The 22,793-nt window shown below is 27.7% G+C and overlaps 1 protein-coding gene across 5 annotated transcripts; it reads left to right on the top strand.

Moving 5' to 3' along the window:
- Positions 1-706: 706 nt before the first annotated feature.
- LOC113555004 (calcium-transporting ATPase sarcoplasmic/endoplasmic reticulum type) lies at positions 707-21,988 on the top strand. 5 transcript variants are annotated; one of them, XM_026959250.1, is made up of 19 exons: positions 707-764; positions 849-904; positions 5,431-5,620; positions 8,220-8,237; positions 8,446-8,528; positions 8,592-8,705; positions 9,579-9,860; positions 9,921-10,143; positions 10,251-10,515; positions 10,613-10,826; positions 10,906-11,199; positions 11,260-11,544; positions 11,605-11,817; positions 11,926-12,282; positions 12,358-12,510; positions 12,585-12,718; positions 12,796-12,913; positions 12,989-13,106; positions 15,823-15,929. In XM_026959250.1, exons 3-19 carry the CDS (start codon positions 5,503-5,505, stop codon positions 15,927-15,929), a joined length of 3,096 nt encoding a protein of 1,031 aa, XP_026815051.1. In that variant the 5' UTR covers positions 707-764; positions 849-904; positions 5,431-5,502. The 5 variants fall into 5 exon arrangements, with proteins under 5 accessions (XP_026815051.1, XP_026815049.1, XP_026815048.1 ...); XM_026959248.1 differs by lacking the exons at positions 707-764; positions 849-904 and adding exons at positions 3,716-4,006; positions 4,069-4,189; XM_026959247.1 differs by lacking the exons at positions 707-764; positions 849-904 and adding exons at positions 3,716-4,006; positions 4,064-4,189.
- The last annotated feature ends 805 nt before the right edge of the window (positions 21,989-22,793 follow it).

Genomic DNA, 22,793 nt, shown 5'->3' with positions numbered 1-22,793 from the left:
CTTAAAAAAAAGCACTATTATCATTTATTAGTATACTATATTATAATATATTGATTTATTTATCTATGTTTATTTGTACAAGTTGAATGTAATTTAAAACACGTTAAATCTGATAAAAGAAACTAAAATTTAGGAAATTAAAAAATTTGTAAAATGTATCAATTTAAAAAATAGCATTGAAATAAATAATAATATTAATAACAACAAATAATTTATGTACTTAATAAACTTATATTCAAATTTTTAACTTGTTGAAATAAATAATTCAAAATTATATCGAGTAAAATAAATTTCTATGAGTGCCTATACCTAATTAATAATTATTTTATTTAAAATTTTGTTGGATTGAATGTATCGTAATCGTATTATGTGTATTATTTGTGTCGTATGACAAAATATCAATAACGAAAATTATTTTTGACTTTTTGTGAAGTTTAAAATAATAATATTTGCAAAACTACGAAATAATGTAAAATTGTATTTCGTATGCTGTATGCCCAGTAAAAGCATAATAATCGCTATAATTCTGGTGCAATATTGCTCAGAGGGGTTTTTCTAAGGAGTGGTGGTAGTTGGTGTTTCTATATAGTATAAGAAAAATTGGCATTAAAAATTGTCGGGGAAAAAAATATTTTTAATCCACGGCGGCCAGCAGCGACGAGGGCGACTATTTTTGATCACCGCGTTAGTCCCTCGTATCTCGCATTCGTCGCTGCTCAAACATTTCATACTTAGAAGTGCCGCGGACGAGATAATTGTACTCTGTAATTTCTTCTTTTTTTCTTCTTAACACTCGGTGATACTTTTAAATAGTGTTCAGTGTTTAACAGAATTTTTATTTTTTCAAGTGGCTGTGAACTGGGATACAAAAATCGTCCGAAAATTGGACGAAAATAAGATAAATGTGAGTTTTTACTTTTTTTTTTTTTTTAAATTTTAAGTTATTACTTACTTACTTTTGTTATTCTTAGATTGTTTCATTTAGTTAAACGCTATTCAATTTTAGGTTCAAATAAAAATAAAAATATATGTTTATTTGTTGCAAATTGATTATATAATAATTATTACATTTTATAATTTCTTAAATTGATCTAATATTTATAAAGATTAATTTACAATACTTATTTTTGTGTATAGAAATTGTATTACATTTATTCCACATAAATATTTATTATTGATATCTTATATTTTGATATATTTTAGTTATGTTTATGTATATATAATATTACTTTTATAAACTTTTACAAACGTTTATAATTAATTTGAACTATTCCATCATATTTTACCTTACAATAATTAATAAATTATTACTATATATTACCCATACAGCAATACAATGTAATAAGTAATATATATAATATATATTATGATATTTCCGATCAATCCTCTTGGATATACACTATACAGTAAACTTACCTAAACATTTTGATTATCGTACCTATGTATATAGTATACAGTAGAATGAGTTCATCTTATATATTTTATTTCAAATAATCAGTAAGTATTAGACGATTATTAATTAAACAATTTAATAAATTATAAGTAAAACTGTCAAAATTATACATATTTTATTATTTGTAATATCTTAACCTTTTTTAGAGTACAAAACAACAGTTTAATATTTTAGCGTCAAAGAATTTGAGATAAATATTTAATAGTTCAATTTCAAGGATAATATTTTTGACCAAACTAGATTATGTACTTGTCCAAATTGAATAAGTAATTGTTTAAGCTATTGTATTGTTAAAAGAATTAAGCTTATAGAAGTACCTATAAGGCTATAAAGTTACTCAAATTAACTTTTTAAAAGGGATATAACTAACCTTATGGCTTATGTTATATATATACACCGTAAACGTTCATTAAAAAATTGTTTTAACGTTTGACCTAAAGTTAAAAATGTGTACGACGAATGTACTATTACTACTATTAAATAATTTCACGTGCCGAAAACAATTGGCACAGGTCATGTAGAAAATATCATTTTACAAACAGCAGACTTTAAAAATACTAAAACCTAGAATATTTTTTTTCACCAAAAATCTTCCATGGCAACTTTCCAATAACATGTGTTCCATAAAAATTTAATGGTATTTAAACTAGAGGTGCATTCAAATGTTTATTTTGCTGCTCCCGTGTTCTCATGAAGTATTTTTTATACTTGTTAATTAATTGAATGAAGATAAATAGGTATCGTTATATATTTATTTTTTATATAATAGCTAATTATTTCAAAATCTAATACTACTAATAATAAATATAATAATAATTGAATTAGTCAAGCATGTGGTGATTAATCAACGTTATGTATGATTAACTCATACTATTGTTTAAACTATTAAAGCGACTTTTAATGTATTAGGTAAGTATACGTTTCATTCATATAAAATTAGTTCCCAATTTTGATTAAATTAAAGATACTTTTTTTTGACTAAATAAATGACTCAAATCACAATAATTAAGATAACGTTTTGTTTTACACTATTCCATCATAATGTTATATAATTGCTTAGCATTATTATCAGCGATGACATAATAAGCAAGTATACTATTTCATTTTTACCTACGTATAGTTATTAATTGGACTAGTTGTCTATTTAATAAATTGTTTCCTGTAAAATATTTCAATTATTTTTAAAATAAAAAATAAATAAGCAAGATGATATGGACAAACATTTTCAAAAATTATCTTTACTCATTATTTTGAAGCTTTAATTTTTTTCACACGATTTGATATTATGGCAAAATGTATATGAAAAATAATATTGATAATTTTTAAATGACAATATTATGCATTTCTAATAATAATATGTGAATTACTGTGTACAAAATGTCGATACCTAAATAGATGTACCTAACTTAAAACTTAAAAAAGTATTTAAAACATCAACGAACATAGCGGAACAATGAAAAGAAGTTGGTCTGCTTACAATGATCATAGTACACCTTGTATATCGTGTTAAATGAATGTCGGATGATGGGAAAAACATATTTTAAACGTTGCGCTAATAATTACTGCGAAGATCGATTGCTGATAAAACGGTGAAAAAAAATCCAACAGGCGATAACGGGAATATCGATATAAAAAACATGATAGGAGATAACAGATGAAAACGTACGTCATGAAAATTAATAAATTATTACTATTAGTTCTATACCGTGAAAATCATTTATCAGGCCAATGAGTAATGACTATAATTATCGAAGAAATATTAAAATCTTATTATGTAGACACGTAGTGCGTACTGGCCCGGACACGGGTAAGACGACGGACTGCTATTTTCAACTTTTCAAGTATACTGCTGTTAACATCGATTCGAAATTATTGTCTTTCTTCCGCGACATCATCGCGGTCCGTGAATAATGAAAATCGTTATCGTCGCCCGCCCGCCGTTCGGCATCGATACCGAAATTTTTGCAAACAATCGGTACCATAACACTGACGTCGTTGATTTTTAATGTGCGTCACACCGTCTTCTGACGGCCGGCTGGACGTGGTGGGAAGGTGGCAACAAACCGGCTTCGTTGATAACAAGCGCCGTGTATTTTACGTACGACGTTCCGATTGGCCGCCAAACCGAAGTGCGTTCCGTCTCTGTCGCACGGCCCGCAACGTGTAAGTTTCGACGGCTATTTCCTTCTTCTATCCTTATCTATTCGCGTTTTTTTTCCTCCTCTTTCCCGTGCACACCGCCGTGCGACCTCCCGATAGAGTCGCCGCCACCTTTATGGTTCATTATACGCCATTTACTAATACGACAGTTCGTGTTATATTAATTATTGAAACGTCGCATTACTATTACGATTGACGATAATAATATTACCTAATACAGTAATACATTTTAACTCGCGAGTTCATCGTTCACCCGGCACACGGCTTTTTCGTTTTTGTCGTTCCCCCCTCGTACGTTTTGCCCCATATAAATCGCGTTCGTCCGGTGACGTTTTAGTAATATAATTGTCAATCACTAATTGTTCGGCGGGTGCAAACAACCTAACCTACACGGTAATTAAAATATTGTTTAAGTACAATTCGTTCGTTCGTTATTTATTATTCATATAGATCAGACGTCGAAAGAAAGCCGTACGCTCCACAAAAGCCGACGACTATTGCTACACATTTTATCAACTGCCACCGTCACGCACACCACGGATTTGTTATTATGTCGTAACGCTGTGGTGTTCAAAGGTTAGTGTGCAAAACCATATTAGGTGGGTATGGCAGTCGACAGACAGTACACATTAACACTCGATGTACCTACGACAGTCACTGTCTCACTGATTTTAGAACGAGACACCATCTTTCCTCTTTGGTGTTATGTCGTCATTGCACAATGCACAGGTGGTTAGGTTTGTCTTGTCCAAATACCTCGTGTAATGTTTTAATGCATTTTTGTGGTTTTACTCCTCCGGGAACACAGTTTCAATGACAATACTCGAATCAATGTCATACTCCGGGCAACGCGTGTATGACTATAAATATTATATACTTTCGATAATCCACATTGTTGCAGCCTAGATAAGGTCTAAATGGTCTTGGTCAATAATATACTGTAAAGATGCTGCCCAGATTCTTTGCTAATGCTGTGCTCAGATTATATTTATTACATTCTGAAGTTTAAAAATGTGCGTTCTTAATATTAATCCCTTGACAAATATTAGGTAATATCTAATATAAATTAGGTGTGTACTTAATATTTTTAGAATAAAAAGCATATCAGTAAATATGATAATGGAGATTAATACATTGTGTAAGTTGTTGGCTTATCAAGGCTATTCGTTTTTATCTGTTTCTGGTATATAGTTTTATAATGAGAATTAAATTTTTAAATATTATAAAAATGTAAGGGTTTCATGTTATCAATTGTGTTAATTGTGAATTGTTTAGTAGTTTTTTCAATCTTTTCCTCGCAAACACTCAATTGTATAATTTTAGTAAAATATCCAGTAAGTAGGTACAAGGTAAAAACTAATTTTAAATATATGAACGGTATTATTATTATATTTATATAAAACTAAAACAAATTAACAAATTTATCAATATTTTATTATAATATTACCTAATATGAATTAAAATTTTAGTAAGTATATCCCAACTTCCAAATAATTAAAAAACAATTTTTATTAGATTTTTTGAAGCTTTAAAAGTATTTGATTTTTAAGCGGTTACAAAATAACATTTAATTTTAGGAATATTTGTTACGTTTTTTGTACTTCTTATTATATGGGTTTTTATATTCACAAACAACTATTTCATTTTGATTACTACAGTTCAATGGGTATGGTTTTATAAACTTAGTTGTTAACTTGTATACTTATTATCCTGTTGTTTATATTATATATAGACTATTTACAATAAAAATATCAATCTACTTATTTTTATTTTTTCTTAGGTTAGTTACTTAAATAGTTGTTGTTTTTATTTTTTAGAAGCCATATATTAAGGATCGTTGTGAATGTTATATTAAAGGATCACCGTTTTAAACCACCAAGCCGTCCACAATGGAGGACGCCCACGCGAAAACCGTGGTTGAGGTACAAAACTTCTTCAACGTAGACCCAGAAAAAGGTTTATCACTTGATCAAATAAAAAGAAATCAAGCTAAATATGGACCTAATGGTATGTATAATAATTAAAATATATAATATTTAAAAGTAAATTGTGTGCTTATTATTAAGGTTAAAATTGGGTTAATTCAATTCAAGTTTCATAATTATTAAATAAAACTACGTATCTTACTATATTGTATTCACATATTTATCTTAAAGTTTATTTCAAACAGTATTAAAAATCAATAGTATCCACATTTTAATTACAAATTAATTAACTTTTATTTACTATTTTGATGTTAAAATAATGAAATTGTGTTAATATATTATTATAAAAATTATATTATTAGTAAATAAGATTGTAGACAATTAAAACTGATAAACATTTCATTTTTAGGTAATATGTAAAATACATTTTACTATCTATTTGAAATTTTAATTTTACTCAGATTTTTTATTTTAATTAAATAATTTTTAAATAAAATATGATAAATTAACTAGATAGGTATAAATATTTATGCTATTTAAAAGAAAACAAAATATATAAGCTGTTTCTGTGTTAAATAATTAATACACTGATATTAAATTTATTTTGCTTTTAACATTTTAATTCATAATGCTTAAAATATAATATTGTATCTAATAATATTATATTTATTTACATATATTATGTTTGATATTATTTTTATTATAGTTAATATGAATCTTGATGATAGGTTTATTAATAAAAGTATTTTATGAATTCAGGCTAATTTTACTTATTATGGTCTATTAATTGTTATAGTTTTATTATTTATATTAAATTTATTTTCATGAGAATAACTTGTATTGATTTTTTTTCAATTTAATTCAATCTACCTATTTAAGTATATTAAATTATACATTCAAATTTTTCAATTTCTTTAAACGAGAATATTTTATTTTGCAATATTATTATATTTGATATTTTTACTCAAGTTATCATTTATTGAATTTAAATTATTATTTGGTTAATTTATTTGCTTATACTCATTAACAAAATATAATAATACTTATAGGTATTGTTTTTTTATTACTTAACTGGTTTTATTTTAAATTACCATTGAATTAAAATAAATTAATCTGTTTTTGTAACCTTGACCAATATTTTAACATGTCTTAAAAGTTAAATTAATTTTATTATATTTTTATCATCTTAAAATTTAACAAGTGTGTTAACTTATATTTTTTATGAGTTTATAGATTTGTTATTACATTTTTATAAGCTATTTATTTTCTTATATAGAGTGTTCATTCAATAAGCTCACTTGTTTTCAGTAAATTTATTTAATTTTGGATCTCTTTTGCATTTTGGGTTTAAAATTATAAGAACTCATTACTTTATTGTAAAAAAATATTTGGAAATAAGCAAACTGTCCGTGTTAAACATATTTAAAACTATTTATTAAAGTTGAATATCTAACCTTTAGATAGTTATTTAATTTAAATTAATTAATTATGATCTAATATTTTTTATTATTAATTAATACATTTTGTAAAGGTACAAATTTGTTCAAAAATAATATTCATTTTCAAATAATTTATAAAATGATGAATACCTAGTTAAACAAAGTACTTAAATAATTATATTGTAATACAGCCATTTTTAAATGAGAATTTAATTATGTACTTATACAATATTATAATTTCTCAAGACTGTTCTTCTAGCATGGTATTTATTAACTTTTTTCTATTTACTTTTAAGGTTTCAAAAATAACAAGAGTTAAAATGTATATAATTCATTTATTTAATTTAATTTTAAATATCAATAATTTTCTTTAATATTTCATATTATTATTATAATCCATAAGTTGGAACTAAATAACGAGTATGTACATTTGTATGTTTCATAATATTTAGCTAATCATTAGAAATAAACATATTATATTAATGTATTATAACATATGTTCTTTTGTGTAAAATAATTTAATAAAACCTGCTTAATTAGTATTGAACTAATTGCTTCAGTACTAAATTATATGACTTGTTTTATTATTTATTAAATGACACTTTTTAAATTTACTCAAATGTTCTTATTGATGTGTATAATATAAAGATTAGATTAATGCATTGTCTTTAATTTAAAAATTGCAGTTAGAAATTTTTGTTTAAAATTGAAAATATTAAAAGAAGTATAAAGTTTCATAATAATTGTTGTTGGGTATTAAGTGATATTTTACCTATACAATATAATATATACTGCATTCATGATCATTTACCCTTTTATGTTTAGTTTTAATATTTAAATAGGCATTGAATATAACTTCATTAATGGTATTGTTAAGTACATAACAATAAAACCTTGAAATAATATTTTAAAATTATTTTCAATGATACTAATTGTGTAAATTCATGTATCATTTTTGAAAACTGAAACATGCAAGTTTTAGTAGTATAAACTATTATCAGTTGTCTAAATATATCTGGGATAACATTTATTAGCACTATATACTATATAATGACTTAGTAAAATTAGAAAAAAATGTAAATACAATGTAGTATTTTAATAGTTTGGTTTGGTACCTACGTACTATTTTATAAATTAATATATATTTATATTTTAACAATATATTTTAGTTAAATAATTTTAAATTAAATTTTATATGATCTTTTATTATTATTTTTTATATGAATTTCTTTTCTTTTTCAGAATTGCCCGCCGAAGAAGGTAAGAATTAAGAATACACATACCATATAATTTATATATATATATTTAATTTATTAGTATTTATAATTTTATATTCTTATTTGTAATTTTTTTTTCTATTTATTGTCATTTTTAATTTGGTTATTTTATTCAAGTATAATAAATTATACTATAATATTGATAGTTATAGATTTTGTAGAATAACTATTATGTCTAACCAAATTTCTAGGCAAATCAATTTGGCAGCTTGTTCTCGAACAGTTCGATGACCTACTAGTTAAAATTCTACTATTAGCTGCTATTATATCTTTTGTAAGTATTATTATAATATGAGCTTAGATTTATCAATGCGTAATATTTGTTTTCTTTATTTAGGTATTAGCATTATTTGAAGAACACAATGACATTAATGAAACTTTAACTGCCTTTGTGGAACCACTTGTTATATTACTTATTCTTATAGCAAATGCTGTAGTTGGAGTGTGGCAGGTAATTCTAAAATAAATTATTTTGACTTAAATTATAGTTTTTATATTTATACTATTTTATAGAATATTTGTACAATTTGTTTTAACATTTGTGTGGCCCATAAGTTATTTGAGAAATTTTTCTTTTCATACTATGTATTTTTAATACACAATATAATTTTATATTGGTATATGAATTGTTAAATACAATCTTCAAAATGAATAGTTGGCTATTTTGGCTTCAGTTCAAAGTAATAAATGTACATCCATGTAACTGCTGGCAAAATATGTTATTAGGTAGGCACCATAAAAAAATAATAGTAATAGTAATAAAAAAAAAATACATTATTACAATCCATTCAATTGATTGTTATATTTAGATATTTTAATGTTCAAAATAAAAAAAGGAATTTTAGAATCTCTTTTGTTTGCGTGTAGCTGTAAGAACTTCTATGGTGGCCCTGCCAGTTGATGATTGATATATACTTTGGCTCTATACTAAAATAATTGGCATGAGTATAACTCGCCTACTGAATTTTTTTAAACAAGCACTTAGTGACGTATTTTATAACTTAAGGTGTATGTCTGCCTACAGATTTAGAACTATATGTTCTTACATACCATAAGTTTTTTACATATTTTAGTTTGTAAATTTTGATATTAAAAAAAATATAATAATAATGAGCCCTTTTTTATGTATATTTGTTAGGTCTGAAAAATATTTTAGTAATTTGGTTTATTATTTTATTTTTTAAATTCATTTTAGATTTTTATATAGTTATTAGGTTTCTAAACAACTGAAAGGTTATAATAACTAGCTTTTTTTCTAGTGCATAAAATAGATTGAATAATTTATACATTTTATTCTTCATATTTATTATAATTATCTTTCTAGGAACGAAATGCAGAGTCAGCCATTGAGGCACTTAAAGAATATGAACCAGAAATGGGTAAAGTCGTCCGTGGCGACAAATCTGGTGTACAAAAAATCCGGGCGAAAGAAATTGTACCTGGTGATATAGTTGAAATATCGGTAGGAGATAAAATCCCTGCTGATATTAGGTTGATTAAAATCTACTCAACCACATTGAGAATTGACCAGTCCATTTTGACTGGTGAATCAGTCTCTGTGATTAAACATACAGATGCCATTCCAGACCCAAGGGCTGTGAACCAGGTTGGATATTTAATAATAGCAATTGCAATATATATGCTAATTTAATCTATTTTTATTTAGGACAAAAAAAATATTTTATTCAGTGGTACAAATGTTGCTGCTGGTAAAGCCAGAGGTGTAGTTATGGGTACCGGATTAAATACTGCCATTGGTAAAATCCGTACTGAAATGAGTGAAACTGAAGAAATCAAAACTCCTCTGCAACAAAAATTGGATGAATTTGGTGAACAACTTAGTAAAGTTATTTCAGTTATCTGTGTTGCTGTCTGGGCCATCAACATTGGTATTTACTATTTATTATTTAGTTATTTAATTTTTTTACTTTTCAAACAAATATATAATATTATTAAATATTATACTATGTACTTTATTAATTTTTATTTGTTTTAGGTCACTTCAATGACCCTGCCCATGGTGGTTCTTGGCTGAAAGGTGCCATTTACTACTTCAAAATTGCTGTTGCTTTAGCTGTAGCTGCCATTCCAGAAGGTTTACCAGCTGTTATTACTACCTGTTTGGCTTTAGGTACTCGCCGTATGGCTAAAAAGAATGCAATTGTTAGATCTTTGCCTTCAGTTGAAACTCTTGGTTGTACTTCTGTCATATGTTCTGACAAAACTGGTACACTTACAACCAACCAAATGTCTGTTAGCAGGTAAATAAAAATAAAAATTGATTTTAAATCACAGATTTGGTTTTATATGGTTTTAGCTTATGCCCTTTTTATTTTGATATTTTAATTGTTTAAATAGAATGTTCATTTTTGAGAACATTGAAGGAAATGACAGTTCATTTACTGAATTTGAGATCACAGGATCAACTTATGAACCAATTGGTGAAGTATTCCTTAATGGCCAAAGAATAAAAACCTCAGATTATGAAGCATTAAATGAATTAGGAACAATTTGTGTGATGTGCAATGACTCAGCTATTGATTTTAATGAATTTAAACAAGCTTTTGAAAAGGTAGATTATAATATTTATCATATTATATAAAAATAACTACCATTGTTTATGTTTTAATAATTGAATTATATTTTACTAGGTTGGCGAAGCCACTGAAACAGCCTTGATAGTATTAGCAGAAAAGATGAACCCAAATAATGTTTCTAAATCTGGCTTGGATCGCAGAACAACAGCTATTGTTGTGAAACAAGATATTGAAACCAAATGGAAGAAAGAATTTACTCTTGAATTTTCTAGAGATCGTAAATCTATGTCTTCTTACTGTACACCCATCAAAACTACTAAAATGGGTAATAGCCCCAAATTGTTTGTTAAGGGAGCTCCAGAAGGTGTTCTTGAAAGATGTACACATGCCCGAGTTGGCTCTCAAAAAGTAATATTGTGATATTAATCTAGTACAACATTTATTTATTGCTCAATATATTGATTTTAGGTTCCTTTGACATCTACACTCAAAAACCGTATCCTAGAATTGACCCGTAAATACGGTACTGGACGTGACACTCTTCGTTGTTTAGCTCTTGCTACTGCTGATTCACCAACCAAACCAGAACAAATGGATCTTAATGATTCTACCAAATTCCATACTTATGAAGTAAATTTGACATTTGTGGGAGTAGTTGGTATGTTGGATCCTCCTCGTAAAGAAGTATTTGATTCAATCCAGAGGTGCAGAGCAGCTGGTATTAGAGTTATTGTTATCACTGGTGACAACAAGGTTTGCATTTTCTCGATAATCTTTAAAACTTGTATATTCTAATTTAAATTGAATTTTTAGGCCACAGCTGAAGCCATTTGTCGTAGGATCGGTGTGTTCACTGAAGAAGAAGATACAACTGGAAAGTCATACTCAGGGCGAGAATTTGATGATTTATCTCTGTCCGAACAAAAATCTGCTGTAGCTAAAGCTCGGCTGTTCTCTCGAGTAGAACCATCCCACAAATCAAAAATTATTGAATATTTACAAAGCATGAACGAAATTTCTGCCATGGTAAGAAAATATAAAATTTCTTTCATTATTAAATTTTTTTGTAGAAAATAAGCTAATGGTACATATTACATGTTTATTGTTCCTAACTTTTACTTGATTTTTTTTTAGACTGGTGATGGTGTAAATGATGCTCCAGCATTGAAAAAAGCAGAAATTGGTATTGCTATGGGTTCTGGAACTGCTGTAGCCAAATCTGCTTCTGAAATGGTGTTAGCTGATGACAACTTTTCATCCATTGTGGCAGCTGTTGAAGAAGGCAGAGCTATTTATAACAACATGAAACAATTTATTAGGTACTTGATTTCATCCAATATTGGTGAAGTTGTTAGTATTTTCCTGACTGCTGCACTTGGATTACCAGAAGCTTTGATTCCTGTACAACTTTTGTGGGTCAACTTGGTCACTGATGGCTTACCAGCTACTGCTCTAGGTTTCAATCCACCTGATCTTGACATTATGGATAAAGTAATGGAAAAACTATATTTTTAATATATTTATGTGTATGAATATTTTGTATTTATTATTATAATGTATTGTTAGCCCCCCCGTAAAAGTGATGAAGGTTTGATTTCTGGCTGGTTGTTCTTCCGTTATATGGCTATTGGTGGATATGTTGGTGCAGCTACTGTTGGTGCTGCTGCTTGGTGGTTCATGTACTGTGAAGATGGTCCACAAATATCGTATTATCAACTGGTAAATTATACACTACTTGTTTGATTTATATTTATTTATTTATTTATTTTAATATTGTAATTTTTATATGTTAGACTCACCATTTATCATGCATAAGCGGAGGAAGTGAGTTCAGAGGTCTTGACTGTGCAGTTTTCCATGATCCTCATCCAATGACAATGGCTCTCTCTGTATTAGTTACAATTGAAATGTTGAACGCAATGAACAGGTTAAATGAGATTTTTATAATTTTCTCATTATTACACAAATATAGATATAATATAATGGGATTTTTATATTTTACAGTTTATCAGAAAATCAATCTTTGATTAGCATGCCACCATGGTCAAACTTGTGGCTTATTGGTTCTATGTTATTGTCCTTCACTCTTCATTTTGTTATTCTACACATTGATTTCTTATCGGTTTGTAAAATAGTTCTCTACTTTAAAAACCTAAATACTTATGAGCTTAAAAAATTAAACAATATTAATTTACAGACCGTGTTCCAAGTGACTCCTCTTACTTTTGATGAATGGATCACAGTAATGAAGTTTTCTATACCTGTAGTACTTTTGGACGAGACTTTGAAATTTGTTGCCCGACGGTTCACTGACGGTAAGAGCGTTATCGCAACGGTGTGGGGTATCGTGCTCATGTGGTCCGTGTTTTTCGCCGTCATCATTTACGGACCCTTGTAAAGGACACAAGATGGCCACCGTCCTTTTTGCTTTTTTCCCCACCCTCTAAAAAAAAATTATATTTAAAAATACATTCTGATACATGTACAAAATAATTTCTCTGGCAATTAAACAATTTTTAAATAATTTTTTTTCTTTGCTTTTTCGTATTATGACACGAAATCAAGACTGAAAAATAACTAACCCATTTAAAAACATATAGAAATTTCATTGCCCTTAACTCTGTTTTTACCATAGTTAATTTTTAGAAAAGACATTTAACTCTTTGTAAGCTTGTAGTAAGCCTCAACAGAAGAAAAAAAACCATGTTTAATTTTAAGATGTTCGGCATTTATTGTTGGGTAAGGAATTAGTTCTAAAATAACGTATTCTGCGTGCCTTCGGTCCTGTGATTTTAATGCATATGGTAAGGTGTGTCTAGAACAACAGACAAATCAATATACGTTTGTGATTTTTCACTGCCAATAAGATGTTTATTTTTTGTTTTATACTTGTATTTTTTTTTTAATTTTTTTTTTTACTTATAATTAACATCTGGTGCGTGATTTAACTTAATGTTGTAAGATGCTTAAAATTACCTTTAAATGCATATGTCGTTTGACCTGACATAAATGTACACATAATATTATTTTCTGAAGTTATTGGATTTACAACAAACAATATACTATAATGCAGTGTGTGGGCGAACATATCAGTCTAAATTTTTTACTATTATATATATACATTTTTTTAGTTCTATATAATTGTATTTATTAAAATAATTAAACTTTATGTGTATTGAATAAATAAAATGTGCGGTTTATCATTAATTCAATAATATTCATGTGTCTTTATACTTTAGGAACATCAGTTTTCTGTTTAACATACATTCTATATAATTCATTCATAATCTAATTGAACATGAAAACATTATTCAATCTACTTGGAAAGAGTTAAAACTAAATAATAATAAATCGCATATTAAATATTTATATATTTACTAATAAACTTGTGTTGATTGGTGTTTTTAGTCAAGAGTTTAATGCATTGCAATTATTATTATTATTATTTTTATTATTATTTTTACATATTCGTACACTAGGGCATTTAAAAATAATTTAATAACACCAAATTATAGGCTTAAATTTAAAAAATGTATTAATTTTGTATCCGAATACATTTTTTTTTATATTTTTTGGACAGAAGCTTATTTTGTGTTAAACTAGTAGATTAATTTCCTTATTACAATAATAAGCCAATATCAAAAACTGGAATGGTATTACAATATTTAGATAAACTTTTTCTTAATTTTTTTTTTATTTGATAGCTTATTTATGAATAATTCCTACATTGTTTTTAAACTATTTAATTTAATGGGTGGGTTAATTTTATATAATACAGAATAGTTGTCGAGTCAATATATTTTTTTAATATTTAAAAAAAAATAATTATGCGCTTCAGACATAAATAAACACAATGAGTATAACATTGAGTATATTTATATGTTATGTTTTTATTGTGAACTAAACAAATTAGATTAAAACAACTCAAATTATTAAAAAATAGATTCCAAAAAAACATATAATAATAATTAGTGATTAATCAAAGGTATTTACAGTTTTTAATATAAATCTAAACTCAAACTTATTTTTTATACATAATTGATATAAAAAAGCATTTATTTGGTCATTTTTTTTTTTTTTTTGACATCACACATTCTGTATTATGAAGTAAATTTAACTATTCAATTTGTATACATATACCTTTATTATTGAAATATTAATATTCTACTAGTTAGTTAATAAAAATATTTGTAAATATTATTGTTTAAGTATTAAAATTAACATTAAAACATTAAGTTATTGTTTTGATTTCAAAATAGTTATTAACTTGAGAAGTTGAATTATTGTTTTGTTGAATAAAAAAACTCTTGATGACATGTGTAATACTAGTAATTAAAATCAATAGAACCTAACCTTTTTAAAATTATAAATATTTATTGGTGCATTTAAAGAATAGCTTAGACATAAAGATCATAACATTTCACTCTTATTTTCCACGAAAGTGAAACTTAACTTGTGATTTCTAATCAATATGTTGTGTTATTATTTATTATAACGGAATATCAAACTATTCTATTGCACATTTGCACCAATCGCTTTATTTTGAAACACTCAAAACAAAATATTTATCTTGTATGCACATAACATATTGTTACTGTTGTTTTTAAGCTTAATTAATTTTAGATTATGAGTGGAGCCAACAGTGCCCTTAAAATATGAAATTGGCTTATAGTGAAAATAATTCTCATTCAATATGCCACTGAACATGTAACACCACAAGTTTCATTGCATGTTCAATCATTGGATGTAACTAAACAATAAACTGTTTGACTAGTTTTGCTTCGCTAAGAATTGTTTTTTCGAACGCAATCATTGGTCATCTGTTTTATTGTGGATTTTACATAGTGATAACAGCATAAAACAATGCTGGCTTATTTTTACGGTTGGGGGTGTAAAAAAGGGAGTGAACGAAACTGCACATTTTCTTTCGGCTTATCCAACATCATAATATTATAATTGCGGCTAATTTTTCGGGAAAGACGGCAAAAAATGGCGCCCGCGTGATGAAATATAATGATATAACTTGTATAGGTACGCAATCGAGTATAAGCCGTTATTATGAAATCGATGGTCAGATGGTAGAACGAGACAACGGCACGGCAATGCCGTCGAAATCGTGCAAATCACACGCTGATTAAAAATAAATTTCCAAGCGCCAATTTCACGCATTTTATTCTATATAACCGTTGCGCGTACCACCTATACATGATATTATTTGTATTATTAAAAGCGCCGCCGATCGCTGTTACTTTTTAAGAGACATTTTTGTTTTCCTTTTTTTTTTTTTTTTTATGTTCCGTTTTCTCGTATTCATACATAATATCATGTGTACGTAGAAAAATAATAATAACAATTATTTAACACATAATCATTGTATGTAGTTGCGTGATATGTTTTTAATTCTGTGCAGCTGTACTGTTTATGCGTTTCGACGAATTATTTATTTTTATGTTTTATCTATATAACATCAGTGCTGTATGTATTTAGACATTATTATTGTATTTATTTATTTTTTTTTTTTTTTTTTAGTATTTAATTTACTTTTGACGTATTTTGTAGACGTAAATATTGTGCTTACAGTGGCTTGTTCATCGACACATGTCACATTTCACACATTCCTTTTCGTCATCATTTCATTCGGTTCTATAACCTAGTAAAAACTATCTATAAATACATTACTTTTAACACTTTTATTTTTCGTTTACAATGTTCGAACTATTACAGTTTTGGACATTTGGACATTATATATCATCGGATTGCGTATAAAATATTAATTCGTAGAAAAACCATATTTGTATCGTATTCATTATACGTTTCACTAAACAGTGTGATAGGATAAAAAACCATTGAATAATAGATACAGTAGATACACACATATTATATTACGTATCGACGTGGTTTAGAAGTTATTACCTATACGTAGGTCATTAATCCTTTATAATTTAATACTTAACGCAACTCACCGCCTTTAATAACTTGTTTGAATAATAAAGTTTTTGAGTTTCTGTTTAAAAATACTATCTAGTATAATAAATCTATTTTTTTGTAAATTGACAACAAACGCATAACTCACAATCATATACATATATCATCGGACTTCTTTAAGCACAAAAACAACCATGAATTTATTAGTTATTAATTAAATATTAACTTATTATATCACCTATTTTAATTTAAAACAATTATGTATGATTATACCTATATTATTAATTCATATAATGTTATAAGATTTCTAATTTTAGTTTCTTAATTAAGAGTATTATTAATATAGGATCTAGAATTTAGCTGGATATTTTTTTAGTGAATTAAAATTAAATTATGACAGAAAACCTAATAATATTGTTCTAATAAATTGAAAATAAAATCATTTGGCTGAATACTAAAACACCTAAAATTTTATAGTTTTTAAAATCTACCTGGCGGCATATTTAAAACTCATGGATGTCTGTAAAAGTGTGAAAATATGATTTCATTTAAATTGTGATGATTACATAATTATCTTTTTTTCTATTATACAGCATATATATAAATTAAAATAAACCGTTTAAATACGGAAGTACTATGATTAATGACAAATTATAGACATAGTAATTGTTTCGATATTTTTTAGCGTAAAAATTAACCGTCAACTTATTAGTTATTATGTGCTGCTGCTGACTGCCCCTTTGGAAGTTTGATTTTTTTTTACCATCAAATTATAATACTTACCTATAGATTATTGATTATTGCCAAGTGCTAACGCTATAGTTGTGCCTTTTTTTTTTCTTGGTCGGCAGCAGACAACCTACGATGTGACCTGTGAAATGCAGAAATGTAATTTTACATTATTAATAGCTATTAATAAAAAAAAAAAAATTTTATTGTCTTCTGCGTTTACTCATCTAACACGTCGCAAAATATATATTATATTATATTTTTTATTTGTCTACTAATAAAATAATAAAACAATTTCCATATACTGTTGCACATACATATAATATTATTTTCTTGACAGTGAAAATTCGTCGATTCAAAAAGTATATATTACACTTGCTCGCCTATAAGTCTGATGATGTCTGATGACATTACTGTCGACTTTTGGTGTACCTAATTTTGTAATATAATAATATTATTGTGTTTTTGGTTTGATAATCTACTGAAGCAGAATACTTTTCTGAAAATGGTGACTTATAAAAACGAAAAAAAGGTCGATGCTTTTCTAAAATATAATACATGATGCGTTACCGTTCAGAGAATCATTCTGTGTAATGTATTATATAATATCTACGTAACAGTATATGTAGTAAATTGATTAACCGCTGCAGCCAATGCGCATATCTTAGTAATAATATGATGTAGTATAAACATAACAAAATTATATTAGTATTATAACGATTAATATACGACGTTGCTAAACTGTTTGAAGAAAATCGGCCAACTTCAGGTATATAATATTATGTATATTGCGCACGAGCACCGATTCAAACAGCCGTGGCCCGCTAAGGATTGAATTACCACTTCAGGGTGACGCAGAAACAACAGGTACGTACACGATAATTAATTTAACGTATAGATAAATAAAACATGCGATAGAATGCGTTAAAAACAAGCAAATGATTTAGTGTTATTAACAATAACGTAATGCGCTGTCAATGAACACATGAACAATTTAACAAAAATGAAAAAAGTACTAAGAGACTCGATTCAAACAATCCAAAAATATTTGTGGGACAATTCAATATATCCAGCAGTGGTGTATTAATATATTATATGTAATGCCACCACGTCAAATGTATTACGTCTTTATACTCGAAAATCGTAAAATACATCTTTGTAAATCGTAGGGGGCTCGATCGCTGCACGCTCCAAGATTTACGTACGCATCACTTGGTACCTAGTCAATTTAAAGGACTAATGTATCGTTTACTTCCTTTATTTAGCAAACATGAAAATATAAAATACAATTTTGTTTAAATATTTTATCGCTCATATTTATTAGACATTCTACGTACTTGTCGAAACATTTTCAAATCAATAGAATGAAACGAAACATTACTACTAATATATATTAACTGTAAATTGCTTACGGTACTACTATTGAGTGTTTCTATCGATACATTTGTTGATATTTTAATTTAGGAAAATGTATAAGGCATATTAGTTGACTTATGTACTTGACTCAAAATTCGTGTGTTCGGGGCTTGCATGGATCGCCCTTAAAGCCTAGAAATTATTCGACTTATACAGTGGTGTTAACGATTCAGTCTATTTTCGAGCTGAACGTGATTGGCTCCATGCGAATTTTCTTGGCAAGAACTAGCCGCCCACCTTTCACGTAGGCTTATAAAATGTCTGTCCGTAACATACGGTTAGTGGTATATTCCTTAGTCCTTACTTACGCAATTTTATCTATAATACAAGCCGTTGGCTTCGGACAATGATCTCACTACCTACTGAGAAGTCACGTTTTAGAGACATTTTTGCAATACCGACGTTGGGGTCCGTATAATAATTTCCCATCAACTTTTAATCATTGAAATTGCCTATTGATAGCCCCGTAAAATTATACCTATTTCATGTTGTTTTCCCGGGTGCAATTATTGAGGAGTTTGAAAATCGAAGTTCACTGTTTCATGCTGGTTTTTTTCTGATTTTCTAGTGGAAATAAAGTGAGTAATAAATTGCTTCTCCACGGAAAGGTATGGACTTTGGTTGCATGGTTACTGTCGTCCAACATTAAGTCACTATCCTATCATTTATCAATATATAAATAAAATAATAACATGAGAATTCTAGTTAGTTGGTATTTATTCAAACAAAATCATCAATAACGTCTAGTGGCGGCGCCAGATATCTTTAATTGGTGGTGGAGGGGGGGGGTAATATCAGACCAAATTTTTCTGGGGGGCATGTATGTATGACTACTCGATCACTTGTTTATACCATATTTTCAGAAAAGTATTGCTAAAAATGTTTTTGTTATAATATGTTATGTTTCTAAATAAATAATCAAAAAATATACCTACTATATTACTATTACAAATGTACTACAGTAAAACTTCAAATTCGTTCCGTTTTCTTTTATTTGTATTTAACAATACATTACTTTTTATTTTTTAATGTACGAGATTTTAGAAAGTGTGCAGTTATTATTAACTTAATTGAGTATTTTTATTTCTAAATGTGCAAAAAAAAGCATATTTAATTCGAATATAACAGTCAAACTTAAAATAATATAACTTAAGTCTAAAAACTCATTAAATTAATTAATACTATTTTTTTGCATTAATAATTATTTACAATTTATTTATTTAATTACATATTTTTAACATTACATTTTCCCACCATTGCCCCCGTGTAGCGCCGCGGCAATTAACGTCCCACTGACAATTTCGATAAACGTGTAACAACACATCAAAAACCATAATGCCTATTCCCGCGTGAATTTCAAATCAATTGTTTATAATATTATGTTATATAACATTAAAAACAATCATTAGACGTCATTGATCATTTTTGACGGGAAAAAACGTATTATTAAGTCTCACCGATTAAGGAATGAGAATTTTACAAGGTCCGAAAATGATTAGTACTAATAGTACTAGACTGACAAAAAGGTGCAAGTAGTACATATTTTTTAATTAAACTTACATTAAAACTAGCAAACAAATGTTGATCCCTATTCCCTAAACACGAAACAGTTGAAAATGAGTTTAATTTTTGTTTTTTTTTTTTATGAAATATTTAGGTAAATATTGGTAAAAAATAAAACTTATTGCACTATTATAAGTATCAATCACTAAGAATTTTAATATAATAATACGAGTACTTACCTACCTACGTTAAATATGTACAGTATACATATTTTTACGCGATGGGAAATTCTGAGTTTGAAATAATTTCATGAGGCCTTTGTTATTGACCATTATATATTTGTGATAAGTTTCTGTAAACATTATTAAAAATCCCAATCATCGGCCACTGTGGTTTACAACAAAAACGGAATACATTAAATTGTATTTTTAAACGGATCGGTGGACTTATAGACCTATAATAGCAGGTGTTCGATTTTAAATCCCTTCTTTTTTCCTTGTTTGTAGCACATTGCGACGGCATTATATTTATACTTATATAGGCACTGCAGTGTGCTTAAATTAAATTTCAATTTGTACACGACTTTTGGCTACCACTGACCCGCTGCCGTCAAACGTCATCGTGCCAATATAGGTACGGCTGAGCGATGATAAGAACAATAAAAACACGTTACTGGCACAACGTTTTTGTAAGTCAAGAATGAATATATAAAACATTTATATTTGCGTACAGGTCTCTCGTGACCAGAGCGGGAGAGATGTTTCATCGCAGTGTTAAAAATAGCGAAATTTTTCTCTACCAGCACAAGATGGTCGTAATTCATAATACTCACGTCAAGGTAAATCGTTCGTCAACGCGTTGTTACGTAATTATAGGTACCTAAATATATAAAGATGCACACATTTTTTCGTTAAAACCTTTATCGCTCAATAATTTTTTTTCAAGTAGTAAATGTAAAAATATTTCAATAAACTTAAGTATCTATTGACTGTTTTTAAGTTTTAACGAAACAACTATTACTGGCGATCTCTCATACTCGCCTTTTTCCCAGGGCCCTATATATATGTACACAGATAAAATAGGTCATTTCAAATTGGTACAAATTTCTTTGAGTCTGTTATTACACTTTTAAGTCTTTATTTATAACACGGTGGAATCTCATCATTGCCTACCTCGTATGTTGCGCGTTACTAACAATAATTTGCTGTACACAGGCCAGTTACTTTTTGTGTGTGTGATTTTGCGCTACTGTAGTTTAGCTGATACATAAAACGTAAAACATGATTGATGTAGTTTTGAAAAAAAAGTAGCAATATTTGTAAAACGACTGTGGACGGATATATGTTTGTTTCCAGTGCCCCTGGCAATCGAACGGAAATGGTGAGCCGCCGCTGGTCATCGCGTGGACTGCACCACACCGCACCAGTGAGGCTGCAGGCGACCAACCATCATAGGCGACTTAGCGCATTTTCGACAAGAACACGAAAAAAAAAAACAATAAAAACCCAAAAAAATCCATAATTTAATATTCAAATACGGTACACGGACAATACAATAATATAGATCATGTCTCATCAATTGTGTGTGTTAGGTAAGATTATAATATTGTAGGACAAAAAAAAAATGTTTAAGAATTATTTTGTTTTTAACGCGTTTAGACTGTTTTGATTTAGTAGACATAAAGTACAAACTTTAATTGAAATTATTAAAATATTATTTATAAATAATAATAAATCTTTAGTGTTACATATATTATTATTGTTACTATTATATTTCTCATCGTGTACGATGTATATTATATCGTTATAAAAATGCGAACGTACCTAGACGGGAAGTGGTTTAAGTTTAGGCGCTTGAAAAATAATCAGACTGCTGCAATGGACTTCTTTAACATTTTAGGTACGTTTGTACTTCTCGATTGCTTTTTATATTTTTTTATCCCTCAGTACTTTATGTATTACACTAATGCGCATGCCACCACAATATATATAAACAACATTAGAATCGGTGCAAATTATCCTCCCCATATCCAACCCCCGTTTGATCAGTTACAGTAATTTCTTTTTTCATAATATAGGTACGATACAAATAATAATAATAACAATGATAACAACATTTTGATCGGTTATTAGTACCCAGAAAAACGCCGCAGTGCTTGACACTAAATATTTTATATAATACATTATTGTTATATTTGACGTTTATTATTAATTATTATTATAGGTAGAGGTATATAGTAGGCGTGTAGAACTGTTAAACGAAAAATATACGATTATTAATATTATGATAAATGCAAATTTTATGTTCTTTTAGGCATGCTCTATAGAAATGCGTTTTTTTTTCTGTTTTTGAACTTTCGTGTATATAAAATGAAATATTTTTAATAATATACTTAGAATACAAAAAATAAATTTAGTTGTTTATCTGTT

This window comes from Rhopalosiphum maidis, chromosome 2 (genome assembly GCF_003676215.2).
Source record: "Rhopalosiphum maidis isolate BTI-1 chromosome 2, ASM367621v3, whole genome shotgun sequence".
NCBI lineage: Eukaryota > Metazoa > Arthropoda > Insecta > Hemiptera > Aphididae > Rhopalosiphum > Rhopalosiphum maidis.
This window is presented reverse-complemented; position numbering and strand designations above follow the sequence as displayed.